Source organism: Schistocerca gregaria, chromosome 9 (genome assembly GCF_023897955.1).
Source record: "Schistocerca gregaria isolate iqSchGreg1 chromosome 9, iqSchGreg1.2, whole genome shotgun sequence".
NCBI lineage: Eukaryota > Metazoa > Arthropoda > Insecta > Orthoptera > Acrididae > Schistocerca > Schistocerca gregaria.
Genome location: NC_064928.1, coordinates 69,074,164 through 69,089,325, shown reverse-complemented (window position 1 = coordinate 69,089,325; position 15,162 = coordinate 69,074,164). Strand labels below are relative to the sequence as shown.

General features: G+C 46.4%; 1 protein-coding gene across 1 annotated transcript in view; it reads right to left on the bottom strand.

The window, feature by feature from the left end:
* Positions 1 to 15,162, bottom strand: part of LOC126291427 (MHC class II regulatory factor RFX1-like) — a 140,685-nt gene that overhangs the window by 67,429 nt on the left and 58,094 nt on the right. Inside the window, exon 3 of the mRNA XM_049984943.1 lies at positions 6,351 to 6,624. Within this exon, the coding sequence (XP_049840900.1) occupies positions 6,351 to 6,624 (274 nt within the window). The remainder of the gene's footprint in view (positions 1 to 6,350; positions 6,625 to 15,162) is intronic.

The window sequence follows — 15,162 nt, the reverse complement described above, 5'->3', positions numbered from 1 at the left end:
TAGAAAAATAGTTATGTGGAGAAACAAAAAATTTTATGATACATTAGTTAAGTTTTGGTTGACAGTGTAAACAATATAAACATACAGGTTAGTGGCAGCTAGATTAGACATGATTTAGCTTCTAAAGCACAGGCTTTCGAGTCCATAAAACTGCGAATTGTTCTCTTTCCGTTTTCGGTCTTAACCATTATCCTGCCGTCATTTGTCCATACGTTCTGTAGCCCAAATTTCGAAACCGCGCTCTTCAAAATTTTTAGTCTTTCAGAGGTCAGATCCTCGCGTACTGCCAGACCCGACTTCGCGAGATTCTTCTTTGCTCTGAAGATTTCAGATCTTTTCCTATACGACATAAATTTCACTATTATAGGTCTCGGTTTTGTAGAACCTGGCGACCTACGACCCACTCTATGATTTCTGCCAATGTCACTCAGAGTAACCTGCACGCCTAGCTTTTCTTGGACAAGGTTTATCACAAGTTCATCTGTGCTCTCTCTGCTGCTCTCTGGAATGCCGAGATTATTGCGTCTGTGATATTGTTCGAGCTCGTCTGTCTTCTCGATCAATTTCTGTTCGAGCAGTCGTGCTTTCTCCTCACTTGCTTTTAACGATGTGTCCAGTGCACGGATCTCGCTCGCATTCGCCTCCAGAGTTTTCTGTATAGTCCGTCACTGCTGCAGTGACAGCATCAGTGATGGTTTGATCCACGAGTCCGAGCGTCTCCTTAGCCTGCAGCGCGGCACTCACCTCAGCCTTCAGCGATGCCGGGCGAAGCGGCCGCAACACCCGGTGTGGACTCCACACCTGCGCTGTCTCCAGCCTGGCCGTTGGTTGCTCTGCGCGTTGTTCGGCGATTTTCCATTTTAAGTGCCATACCGTGTAATTGGTGCTCAGTATGTGATGTGATATACGACACTCGGCAGTAGATGTACGGCTTTAGTTAATGTAGACTAGCCTAACTGCTTAAAAACACCTCCAGATTTCACGTAAACTTGCGAGCCAAGCTAACGCACGTCACTCACTCGCCGCCTTATTGACTCTCCCCGCCTAACCTCTCTCTACCTCCCTTCTCCTCCCCCAGCCCCCACCCCCGAGTCCAATCTCCTCTGCCTCTGGTATCTACACCCTCACCTTTCCCTCCTCCCCCACCATTCCCCTTTTGGCAGGTCCCCGAACTTGCACACGTCACGTGAACGTTCGCGCTCCAGAGATCATCGCCTTCGGTTCTGTGTGTGTGTGCCGTCGTGTTTGTGCTTCAGTGTTTTCACAACCCACGCTCCATCGTTCTCGTGTGTCATCTCAATCATCAGTGTTCGTGTATAGTGCTGGCCGTTTTTTTTTTAAATTATTTTTCTACACCCGTGAACATGTACACCGAGAGATTTCTATTCTTGATCTACAATGGTGTGCGACCTCAGTGGAAAAAAAATTACGTGATCAGAGCTGTTTAACTTTATAGCCCCAATTAGCTGAAGTAATTAGCAGTATCACCATATGTACTGCGTCTGCGACGGCGGAAGAGCTGCAACCATAAAACGACAGAATATGGTCCTCTGATTACTACAATCTATCTTCTCGTCTCTGTGTTCTACAGACGAGAAACGCGAACTCCCAGCCACAAGGACGGAGTTCACATAATGTCTCAACGTGAGTATAGGCAGAAGAAGTGAAGTCACTGAATGCTGTGTACTCAATGACTACTCCCTACCTGGAGGTGAGGTCCAGAATCGTATAAGTTTGCAACAGTACAGTGCCTAACCGTCCTAACTATAAAATGTCATGAGAGCAAAGACAACAAGTCTGTCTGAAGCAACAAACTAATACTGAAAGGCTGTCAGACACGGGCACTCAAAACAAAAGACTGTTTTCTCCACTGCTCGCTTCCCAGCAAAGCTCGGCTCCCCTTTCTTGTAAGTGCAGAAGGCAAATCATATTCTCGAAACTACGGAATATTCTCCCTCTGTACAATTCTTCCGAACGCGACCAACGACATTTTAGTCTTTTGTCGTCCAGCGCAATAGGTTTGCGAGGAAATACTTATCTCTTTTAATTAGGAATACATACAATGGTACGCTTCTCAGAGTAAAAATTCTCGGAAATACTCCAGCCTGCGTGATTTCCGAGGTAACGCTTCCTCGTTTCTCTCTGCTGCATCCAAATTTTCTGAGTTTCCGAATTATTATCCGGTTTTCCTTCCGGCCCCGCTATAACACTGGCCAACCTCCGCTGTACTATGCCTCAGCGCTCCGGTGCCCCGAACGTCCGTCTCGGCTACTTCCTGTGTTAAGCACGACCAACACACCTGTGTGGACTTTTCCACCAAGGGCTTGAGCTACGCCTGCTGTTTCATTTCCACTGGCCTTCCAACCTCTACTAGTATAGGTAATAATTCCTTATGCCGTTTTGATGATAAAGACGCTCTGTCACCTTTCATGAAATAAGTGTTAACAACTACACTCCTGGAAATTGAAATAAGAACACCGTGAATTCATTGTCCCAGGAAGGGGAAACTTTATTGACACATCACACAGACAGAACCACAGGCACATAGACACAGGCAACAGACCATGTACAATGTCGGCACTAGTACAGCGTATATCCACCTTTCGCAGCAATGCAGGCTGCTATTCTCCCATGGAGACGATCGTAGAGATGCTGGATGTAGTCCTGTGGAACGGCTTGCCATGCCATTTCCACCTGGCGCCTCAGCTGGACCAGCGTTCGTGCTGGACGTGCAGACCACGTGAGACGACGCTTCATCCAGTCCCAAACATGCTCAATGGGGGACAGATGCGGAGATCTTGCTGGCCAGGGTACTTGACTTACACCTTCTTGAGCACGTTGGGTGGCACGGGATACATGCGGACGTGCATTGTCATGTTGGAACAGAAAGTTCCCTTGCCGGTCTAGGAATGGTAGAACGATGGGTTGGATGACGGTTTGGATGTACCGTGCACTATTCATTGTCCCCTCGACGATCACCAGAGGTGTACGGCCAGTGTAGGAGATCGCTCCCCACACCATGATGCCGGGTGTTGGCCCTGTGTGCCTCGGTCGTATGCAGTCCTAATTGTGGCGCTCACCTGCATGGCGCCAAACACGCATACGACCATCATTGGCACCAAGGCAGAAGCGACTCTCATCGCTGAAGACGACACGTCTCCATTCGTCCCTCCATTCACGCCTGTCGTGACACCACTGGAGGCGGGCTGCACGATCTTGGGGCGTGAGCGGAAGACGGCCTAACGGTATGCGGGACCGTAGCCCAGCTTCATGGAGACGGTTGCGAATGGTCCTCGCCGATACCCCAGGAGCAACAGTGTCCCTAATTTGCTGGGAAGTGGCGGTGCGGTCCCCTACGGCACTGCGTAGGATTCTACGGTCTTGGCGTGCATCCGTGCGTCGCTGCGGTCCGGTCCCAGGTCGACGGGCACGTGCACCTTCCGCCGACCACTGGCGACAACATCGATGTACTGTGGAGACCTCATGCCCCACGTGTTGAGCAATTCGGCGGTACGTCCACCCGGCCTCCCGCATGCCCACTATACGCCCTCGCTCAAATACCGTCAACTGCACATACGGTTCCCGTCCATGCTGTCGCAGCATGCTACCAGTGTTAAAGACTGCCATGGAGCTCCGTATGCCACGGCAAACTGGCTGACACTGACGGCGGCGGTGCACAAATGCTGCGCAGCTAGCGCCATTCGACGGCCAACACCGCGGTTCCTGGTGTGTCCGCTGTGCCGTGCGTGTGATCATTGCTTGTACAGCCCTCTCGCAGTGTCCGGAGCAAGTATGGTGGGTCTGACGCACCGGTGTCAATGTGTTCTTTTTTCCATTTCCAGGAGTGTATTTACAAGCTGTACGTTACAATGTCAGTCTTTTTTAAATATTCATGTACACTATGTACAACCTATCAAATGATACTTAATTATGGTTGTAAATCATGGCAAAGTATGTAGATGAGTGCTTGTAAGGTGGGAAATTATAGCCACCTGACAAAGTAAACAGCACGTCGGCAAGCTCTCGATCCGAATACGGAATCATTGCTGTATGGCATTCACTACAAGGTGAGTCAGCAAGAGAACTGCTATGGCAGGATTGGGCGCTGGGCCTGACGTATGAGGAACAGCACCATCCCCTAGGAACAAGCCATGCATACAGTAACTGTGGCTGCGTGCTACAACGAGTGTTAGACCGCGGTCTCTGCAACGGTCTGTGGTTGAATAAATGCTCTGTAGCATGGAAACCTTGCGTTTATGGACATCAGTTCATTAGACCTATATCGTTCTGTATCCTCTGATCGATCAGATCGTGGACTTTGTACACGGCCAAAAAAATCTCCCTGTTAACTCCATGGCCAGATTAAGCATCAGGCTTTCGGTAAAGTTCTACATCGAGGAAAGGCAGCACCCTATGATCTCCATAATAAATTGTCTATTGCTGCGCTGCGGATTTAGGTGTTGGGGAAAGTTCTGTAGTTCTTTTTCTCCATGTGCCCAGTATATCGGAACAAACATATCGGAACAAACAATCTCGGAGTAATGGGGCGACTGTAGAGGTGTTTCTTCAGTGCGTCCATCAAGACGTCTGCTACAGAGGGGAACCCATAGCTGCACCGTCCGTTCTTAGAATTCCATTTTCCTCCTGTAATAGCTGGTCACTGAAGAGTGGCACACTAGCTTGCTGACATAGGGGTCCATGCATTCCTCTGAGATATTCAGGGTGTCTGGCACAAACTCTTCACATCGAAACTAACCATCAGGTAAAAATGTTTGCGACAAAATTCTCTATTAAATTATTATTTCTGTCAACTTTTGAAGGTATTACTTTTATGGTGTATTTATGCCTTTGATAACGAGTATATTACACTACTGGCCATTATAATTGCTACACCACGAAGATGACGTGCTACAGACGCGGAATTTAATCGACAGGAAGACGATGCAGTGATATGCAAACGATTAGCTTTTCAGAGCATTCACACAAGGCTGGTACGGGTGGCGTCACCTACAACGTGCTGACATGAGGAAAGTTTAGAACCGATTTCTCATACACAAAGAGCAGTTGACCGGCGTTGCCTGATCAAACATTATTGTGATGCCTCGTGTAAGGAGGAGAAATGCGTACCATCACGTTTCCGACATTGATAAAGGTCGGATTGTAGCGTATTGCGATTGCGGTTTATCGTATCGCGATATTGCTCCTTGCGATGGTCGAGATCCAATGACTGGTAGCAGAATATGGAATCGGTGGGTCCAGGAGAGTAATACGGAACGCAGTGCTGGAGTCCAACAGCCTCGTGTCACCAGCAGTCGAGATGACAGGCCTCTCATCCGCATGGCTGTAACGGATCGTCCAGCCACGTTTCGAGCCCTGAGTCAACAGATGGGGATGTTTGCAGCACCATGGACTATCAGTTCGGAGACCATGGCTGCAGTTACCCTTGACGCTGCATCACAGACAGGAGAACCTGCAATGGTGTATTCAACGACGAACATGGGTGCACGAATAGTAAGACGTCATTTTTTCGGATGAATCCAGGTTCTGTTTACAGCATCACGATGGTCGCATTCGCGTTTGGCGACATTGCGGTGAACGCACATTGGAAGCGTGTATTCTTCATAGCCATGCTGTCGTATCACCAGGTGTGATGCTATGGTGTGCCATTGGTTACACGTCTCCGTCACTTCTTGTTCGCATTGACGCACTTTGAACAGTGTACGATACATTTCAGATGTGTTATGACCGATGTCTCTACCCTTTATTCGATCACTGCGAAACCCTACATTTCAGCAGGATAATGCACGACCGCATGTACGGGCCTTTCTGTATACAGAAAATGTTCGACTGCTGCCCTGGCCAGCACATTTTCCAGATGTCTCACCAACTGAAAACGTCTGGTCAATGGTGGCCGAGCAACTGGCTCGTCACAATACGCCAGTCACTACTCCTGATGAATTGTGGTATCGTGTTGAAGCTGCATGAGCAGCTGTACCTGTACACGCCATCCAAGAACTGTTTGACTCAATGCCAAGGCGTATCAAGGCCGTTATTACGGCAGAGGTGGTTGTTTTGTGTACTGATTTCTCAGGATCTGTGCACCCAAATAACGTGAAAATGTAATCACATGTCTGCTCTAGTATAATATATTTGTCCGATGAGTACCCGTTTATCATCTGCATTTCTTCTTGGTGTAGCAAATTTAATGGCCAGCAGTGTAATTACTTTGGAATTGCGCTCACGATGAGTTTCATACTGGGGCAAGTGAGTGCCAAATATTGAGCTGGTGATTAATTGATGAGGCCTGTAGCGATTGCTTGAAGAATGAGCACGGTAGGGTTAGAGCTCACCTGCTGGAGCCGCTTTGAGGTACTCGCTCACAGATCTGTGGTCGTTACCGCTGACGGTCGGCTCGCGCCCGCCGTGGAACTTGCTGCTGCCCGTGACTGGGGGTCTGTCCTTCTGGTGCCGCAGCTGAGTCTTCATGGCGTCCAGGTACAGCTCCACGGGGTCGGACACTTCCGTGGGCACCGCACTGCCCTGGTGCACCGACACTCCGCCAGGTGTCTCTGGCAGCACGGGCCCATGTAGGAGGTGATGCACCATCGGCCTGAACTCCGACTCCTGCCCAAGACATCACTGCATTCAGAATATTTCAGTACAATTTTGTGGCCGAATGAAGTAGTGATGAAGGAGCGATGAAGAGTAGGTTGAAGTTGAAGAAGAATCAATATGCAAAGAAATGGGATACAGGAGTACTATGGAATGAAGAGATATGCTTGAAGTTTTCTAAGGATATACAGAGGGGTCCAAAAAAATTTACCCACTGTTTAAAGTAATTGAGGGAGTTGTCTCATTTTTGATGAAAGCTAAGCTTAAAGTCCAACTTAAAAGATATCACTGTAGGTGTTCGAAATGGTCACCATTAACATCCACACACAAACGAAACCGCCGAACTGCAGCACGAACTACTAACTGCCACGTGTTCAGTTGGATATTTGCACATGAATGTACGATGGATTCTCGAAGTTCATCCAATGTGCGTGGCCTTTGTCGATAAACGACGTTCTTCAGTGTTCCCCACAGGTAAAAGTCCGGAGGAGTTAGGTCTGGGGAATGGGGTGGATACTCCACAGCACCTCTACGGCCTATCCATCTTGCTGGTAGATTTTCGTCGAGATACTCCCTAACACGATTTTGGTAGTGAGCCGGGGCACCATCTTGTTGAAAGCAAACTCTTCTGTCTCCATACAAATCTCGGATTTCAGGTAAAATGGATGTCTGAAGCTTCTGAAAGTACACCTCACCACCAGTAACTGTGCCGTCAAAGAAGAATGAATTAATCAAGCCCCGGTAAGACAACCCACACCACACATTTACTCCTGGCAAATTCACGGCTTTGTCTCCATGGACATTCGGATTTTCGGCGGCCCAGTAGATGCAATTGTGGCGATTTACTGCACCATTGAGTTTGAACTGTGCCTCGTGAGCCCACACAATCATCTCTGCAAACTCTTCATCGATGTACACCACGTTAGTAAACCAGTCGCAGTACTCCATTCTTCGATCTAGGTCGTCCTGGTTCATTGCGTGTAGCAATCGTGGGATGTAGCACTTCCACTTTGCTGTCTTCAAAATTTGCCGAACACTTGAACGACTGCCGGCCGGTGTGGCCGAGCGGTTCTAAGCGCTTCAGTCTGGAGCAGCGCGACCGCTACGGTCGCAGGTTCGAATCCTGTCTCGGGCATGGATGTGTGTCCTGTTGTTAGGTTAGTTAGGTTTAAATAGTTCTAAGGGGACTTATGACCTCAGATGTTAAGTCCCATAGTGCTCAGAGCCATTTGAACCATTTTTTTTAACGTGAACGACTCACTCCAGTTTCACGGACACACTGTCACAGACTTCTGTGGTGAGCGAGTGAATTGTTATAATAAGGAATACCTCAGCAGGCAGTGCAGCTGAAGAGGAATGGACACCCCTAAAAAGGACCTAAAAAGGCTCATCACAGGAGTTGCAAGGAAAAACATAGGTAAAAGCAGGTAACTGTGAATAAATCATCGTAACAGAAGTAAGACTTCAGTTGATCGATGAAAGAAAGAAATACAAAAATGTTCAGGCAAATTCAGAAATACAGAAGTACAAGTCGCTGAGCAAGCAAATACACGCACCAAAACAGTTTTGCATCTCCTCGCTTCCGAGAGCTCGGGAACCTCTGCAGAAAATTGGAAGAGAGATCAACATAAACATCATTTTCGCCCTTTTTATTGCTCTTGAAAACCACACATTGCATCTAGTACCACGATACAGCGAGATCTTCAGAGGTCGTAGTCCAGATTGCTGTACATACCGCTACCTCTAATACCTGTTGTGTTGATGCCTGCCTGTATTCGCAGTGGCACAAGTTCATCAAGGCACTGTTGCTGCAGACTGTCCTACTCCTCAGCGGCGCTTCAGCGTAAGCCCCTCAGAGTGGCCCATAAACAGCCCTTTTCAGTCCAGCCCAGGTTCATGTCTGGAAAACATGCTGGCCACATTAGTGCAGAAACGTCGCTATCCTGAAGGAACTCACTCGCAAGATGTGCACAATGGGGGCGCGAATCGTCGTCCATGAAGACGAATGCCTCGCCAATAACCTGCCGATATGGTTGCACTATCGGTCGGAAGTTGGCATTCGCGTACCGTAAAGCAGCTACGGCGTCTTCCATGACCACCAGCGGCGTACGTCGGCCTCACATAATGCCACCCCAAACAGCAAGGAACCTCCACCTTGTTGCATTCGCTGGACAGTGTGTCTAAGGCGTTCAGCCTGCCCCAGTTGCCTCCAAACACGTTTCCGAAGAATGTCCGGTTGAAGGAATATGCGACACTCATGGGTGAAGGGGAATGTGATGCCAATCCTGAGTGGTCCACTCGGCATGTTGTTAGGCCCATCTGCACCTCGCTGCATGTTGTCGTGGTTGCAAAGATGGAACTCGCCATGTACGTCAGGAGTGAAGTTGCGCATCATGCAGCCTATTGCGCACGTTTCTGTCGTAACACGACGTCCTGTGGCTGCACGAAAAGCATTAATCAACATGGCGTTGTTTCTGTCAGGATTCCTCCGAGCAGTCATCCACTGCAGCAGTAGCCCTTGGGCGGCCTGAACGAGGCATGTCATCGAGAGTTCCTGTCTCTCTGTATCTGCTTCATGTCCGAACGACATCGCTTTGGTTCACTCCGAGACGCCTGGACACTTCCCTTATTGAGAGTCCTTGCTGACACAAAGTAACAATGTGGACGTGGTCGAACCACGGTATTGACCTTCTAGGCATGGTTGGACTACAGACAGCACGAGCCGTGTACCTCCATCTTGGTGGATTGACTGGAACTGATCGGCTGTCCGACCGCCTCCTTTCAATATGCGCTGCTCATGCAAGGTTGTTTACATCTTTGGGGGGGGGGGGGGGGGGGTTAGTGACATATCTCTGAACAGTCAAAGGGACTGTGTCTGTGATACAATATCCTCAGTCAACGTCTATCTTCACGAGTTCTGGGAACCGGAGTTATGCAAATCTTTTCTTTTGATGTGTGTAAATGAGAAGTGCAGAAAAGCGAAGTCGAAATGGCTGGACGAAAAATGCGAAGAGTTGAAAAACGAAACGACTATCGGAAGGGCTGACTCAGCACATAGGGAAGTCAAAACAATGCAATGGTGGTAACATTAAGAGTGCAACGGGAATTCCACTGTTAAATGCAGAGGAGAGACCGAATAGGTGGAAAAATTATATTGAAGGCCTCTGTGATGGGCAAGATTTGTCTAATGTGATAGAAGAGAAAAAACAGGAAAATAGTTAGGGGATCCACAGAATCAGAATTTAAGAGACCTTTGGAGAATTTAAGATCAAATAAGGCAGAAGGGATGGATAACGTTCCAACAGAATTCCTAAAATCGCTTGAGGACGTGGCAAAAGAAAACGACTATTCACGTTGGTGAGTAGAATGTATGAGTGTGGCGACATACCATCTGACTTGGAGAAAAATATCAGCGAGACAATTCCGAAGACGGCAAGAGCTGACAAGTGCGAGAATTATCGCACAATCAGCTTAACAGCTCATGCATCGAAACTGCTTACAAGAATAATATACAGAAGAATGGAGAAGAAAATTGAGGATGCGCTAGATGACGATCAGTTTGGCTTTAGGAAAGGTTGATAACGAAAGCAAGACTAGAGAAAAATCAAGACGCGTTCATAGGATTTCTCGATTTTGCAATGTAAAATGGTGCAAGATGTTCGAAATTCTGTTAAAAATAGGGGTAAGCTAATGGATAATAAACAATACGTAGAAGAGTCTAGAGGAAATTAAAGAGCAGAGGAACAAGAATGAAGTGCTCACATTAAAGTGTAAGACAAGAATGTAGTCATTCGCCCCTACTGTTCAATCTGTACATCGAAGAAGCAATGATGGAAATAAAAGAAAGGTTCAGGAGTGGAATTAGAATCCAAGGTGAAAGGATATCAATGATACGATTCGCGGATGACATTGTTACCCTGTGTGAAAGTAAAGAAGAATTACATGATCTGCTGAACGGAATCAACAGTTTAATGAGTACAGAGTATTGGATGAGAGTGAATCAAGGAAAGACGAAGGTAATGAGAAGTAGTAGAAATTAGAACAGGGAGAAACTTAACATCAGGATTGATGGTCGTGAAGTAGATGAAGTTACGGAATTCTGCCACCTAGGCAGACGGAGAGAGGAGGACATCAAAAGCAGACTGGTTCTGTCGAAAAGGGCATTCGCGGCCAACAGAAGTCTACTAGTATCAAACATACGCCTCAATTTGAGGAAGACATTTCTGAGACTGTACGTTTAGAGCACAGCATTGTATGGTAGTGAAACATGGACTGTGGAAAAACTGGAGCAAGAGAGAATCTAAGCATTTGAGATGCGGTGTTACAGATGAATGCTGAAAGTCAGATGGACTGATAAGGTAAGGAAGGAGGAGGTTATGCGCAGAATCTGAGAGGTAAGGAATACGTGGAAAACAGTGACAAGGAGAAGGGACAGGATGATAGGACATATGTTAAAAGTCAGGGAATGACTTCCATAGTACCGGAGGGGGCTGTAGAGGGCAAAAGCTGTAGAGAAAGATATTGGAATTCATCCAGTAAGTAATAGAGGTCCCCCATGAACCATCGACTTTGCTGTTGGTGGGGAGGCTTGCGTGCCTCAGCGATACAGATGGCGATACCGTAGGTGCAACCACAACGGAGGGGTATCTGTTGAGAGGCCAGACAAACTTGTGGTTCCTGAAGAGGGGCAGCAGCCTTTTCAGTAGTTGCAGGGGCAACAGTCTGGATGATTGACTGATCTGGCCTTGCAACATTAACCAAAACGGCCTTGCTGTGCTGGTACTGCGAACAGCTGAAAGCAAGGGGAAACTACAGCAGTAATTTTTCCCGAGGACATGCAGCTTTACTGTATGATTAAATGATGATGGCGTCCACATGGGTAAAATATTCTGGAGGTAAAATAGTCCCCCATTCGGTTGTCCGGGCGGGGATAACTCAGGAGGACGTCGTTATCAGAAGAAAGAAAACTGGCGTTCTACGGATCGGAGCGTGGAATGTCAGATCCCTTAATCGGACAGGTAGGTTAGAAAATTTAAAAAGGGAAATGGATAGGTTAAAGTTAGATATAGTGGGAATTAGTGAAGTTCGGTGGCAGGACGAACAAGACTTTTGGTCAGGTGAATACAGGTTTATAAATACAAAATCAAATAGGGGTAATGCAGGAGTAGGTTTAATAATGAATAAAAAAATAGGAGTGCGCGTAAGTTACTACAAACAGCAAAGTGAACGCATTATTGTGGCCAAGATAGACAAAAAGCCCATGCCTACTACAGTAGTACAAGTTTATATGCCAACTAGCTCTGCAGATGATGAAGAAATTGATGAAATGTATGATGAGATAAAAGAAATTATTCAGGTAGTGAAGGGAGACGAAAATTTAATAGTCATGGGTGACTGGAATTCGTCAGTAGGAAAATGGAGAGAAGGAAACATAGTAGGTGATTATGGATTGGGGCTAAGAAATGAAAGAGGAAGCTGTCTGGTAGAAATTTGCAGTGAGCACAACTTAATCATAGCTAACACTTGGTTCAAGAATCATAAAAGAAGGTTGTATACATGGAAGAATCCTGGAGATACTAAAAGGTATCAGATAGATTATATAATGGTAAGACATAGATTTAGGAATCAGGTTTTAAATTGGAGGACATTTCCAGGGGCAGATGTGGACTCTAACCACAATCTATTGGTTATGACCTGTAGGTTAAAACTGAAGAAACTGCAAAAAGGTGGGAATTTAAGGATATGGGATCTTGATAAGCTGAAAGAACCAGGGGTTGTACAGAGTTTCAGGGAGAGCATAAGGGAACAATTGACAGGAATGGGGGGAAAGAAACACAGTAGAAGAAGAATGGGTAGCTCTGAGGGATGAAGTAGTGAAGGCAGTAGAGGATCAAGGAGGTAAAAAGACGAGGGCTGCTAGAAATCCTTGGGTAACAGAAGAAATATTGAATTTAATTGATGAAAGGAGAAAAAAATAAAAATGCAGTAAATGAAGCAGGCAAAAAGGAATACAAATGTCTCAAAAATGAGATCGACAGGAAGTGCAAAATGGCTAAGCAGGGATGGCTAGAGGACAAATGTAAGGATGTAGTAGCTTATCTCACTAGGGGTAAGATAGATACTGCCTACAGGAAAATTAAAGAGACCTTTGGAGAGAAGAGAACCACGTGTATGAATATCAAGAGCTCAGATGGCAACCCAGTTCTAAGCAAAGAAGGCAAGGCAGAAAGGTGGAAGTAGTATATAGAAGGTTTATACAAGGGCGATGTACTTGAGGACAATATTATGGAAATGGAAGAGGATGTAGATGAAGACGAAATGGGAGATAAGATACTGCGTGAAGAGTTTGACAGAGCACTGAAAGACCTGAGTCGAAACAAGGCGCCCGGAGTAGACAACATTCCATTAGAGCTACTGACGGCCTTGGGAGAGCCAGTCATGACAAAACTCTACCAGCTGGTGAGCAAGATGTATGAGACAGGGGAAATACCCTCAGACTTCAAGAAGAATCAGTTTAAGTCACAGCTGCAAAATACTAACGCGAATTCTCTACAGACGAATGGAAAAACTGGTAGATGCGGACCTCGGGGAGGATCAGTTTGGATTCCGTAGAAATGTTGGAACACGTGAGGCAATATTTACCTTACGACTTATCTTAGAAGAAAGATTAAGAAAAGGCAAACCTACGTTTCTAGCATTTGTAGACTTAGTGAAAGCTTTTGACAATGTTGACTGGAACACTCACTTTCAAATTCTGAAAGTGGCAGAGGTAAAACACGGGGAGCGAAAGACTATTTACAATTTGTACAGAAACCAGATGGCAGTTATTAGTCGAGGGGAATGAAAGGGAAGCAGTGGTTGGGAAAGGAGTGAGGCAGGGTTGTAGCCTCTCACCGATGTTATTCAATCTGTATATTGAGCAAGAAGTAAAGGAAACAAAAGAAAAATTTGGAGTAGGTATTAAAATTCATGGAGAAGAAGTAAAAACTTTGAGGTTCGCCGATGACATTGTAATTCTGTTAGAGACGGCAAAGGACTTGGAAGAGCAGTTGAACGGAATGGACAGTGTCTTGAAAGGAGGATATAAGATGAACATCAACAAAAGCAAAACGAGTATAATGGAATGTAGTCAAATTAAATCGGGTGATGCTGAGGGAATTAGATTAGGAAATGAGACACTTAAAGTAGTAAAGGAGTTTTGCTATTTAGGAAGTAAAATAACTGATGATGGTCGAAGTAGAGAGGACATAAAATGTAGACTGGCAATGGCCAGGAAAGCGTTTCAGAAGAAGAGAAATTTGTTAACATCGAATATAGATTTATGTATCAGGAAGTCGTTTCTGAAAGTATTTGTTTGGAGTGTAGCCATGTATGGAAGTGAAACATGGACGATAAATAGTTTGGACAAGAAGAGAATAGAAGCTTTCGAAATGTGGTGCTACAGGAGAATGCTGAAGATAAGGTGGATAGATCACGTAACTAATAAGGAGGTATTGAATAGGATTGGGGAGAAGCGAAGTTTGTGGCACAACTTGACTAGAAGAAGGGATCGGTTAGTAGGACATGTTTTGAGGCATCAAGGGATCACAAATTTAATATTGGAGGGCAGCGTGGAGGGTAATAATCGTAGAGGGAGACCAAGAGATGAGTACACTAAGCAGATTCAGAAGGATGTAGGTTGCAGTAGGAACTTGGAGATGAAGAAGCTTGCACAGGATAGAGTAGCATGGAGAGCTGCAACAAACCAGTCTCAGGACTGAAGACAACAACAACAACAAGTAATAGAGGACGTAGGCTGCAAGCTGCTCTGAGATGTAGAGGTTGCCACAGGAGATGAATTTGTGACGGGCCGCATCAAACTAGTCAGAAGACTGATGACCGAATAAAAAGAAAAAAGCGGCCGGGATATTGATCTGGAAGCGAGTAGTGTCGCCTTTGTTCGCTATGGCGTTAGGAGGAAATTAATTTGTGGCAAGGACGATGGGTCCAAACTGCTGAGGTCATCGGTCCCTAGGCTTACACACTACTGAATCTAACTTAAACTAACTTACGCCAAGGACAAAACACAAACCCATGCCCGAGGGAGGACTCGAACCTACATCTACATCTACATGATTACTCTGCAATTCACATTTTAGTGTTTGGCAGAGGGTTCATCGAACCACAATCACACTGTATCTCTACCATTCCACTCCCGAACAGCGCGCGGGAAAAACGAACCCCTAAACCTTTCTGTTCGAGCTCTGATTTCTCTTATTTTATTTTGATGACGGGGACAGCCGCGCGAACCGTGTCAATACGTCCGAGACCGCACGGCTACGCCGAGTGGCAGCGCTGTGAGGGGGAGGGCGATAGGCTCATCGCCCCAGCCTATTTTCTACATCAACATCCATACTCCGCAAGCCACCTGACGGTGTGTGGCGGTGGGTACCTTGAGTACCACTATCGGTTCTCCCTTCTATTCCAGTCTCGTATTGTTCGTGGAAAGAAGGATTGTCCGCATCCCTCTGTGTGGGCTCTGATTTTATCCTCATGGTCTCTTCGCGAGAT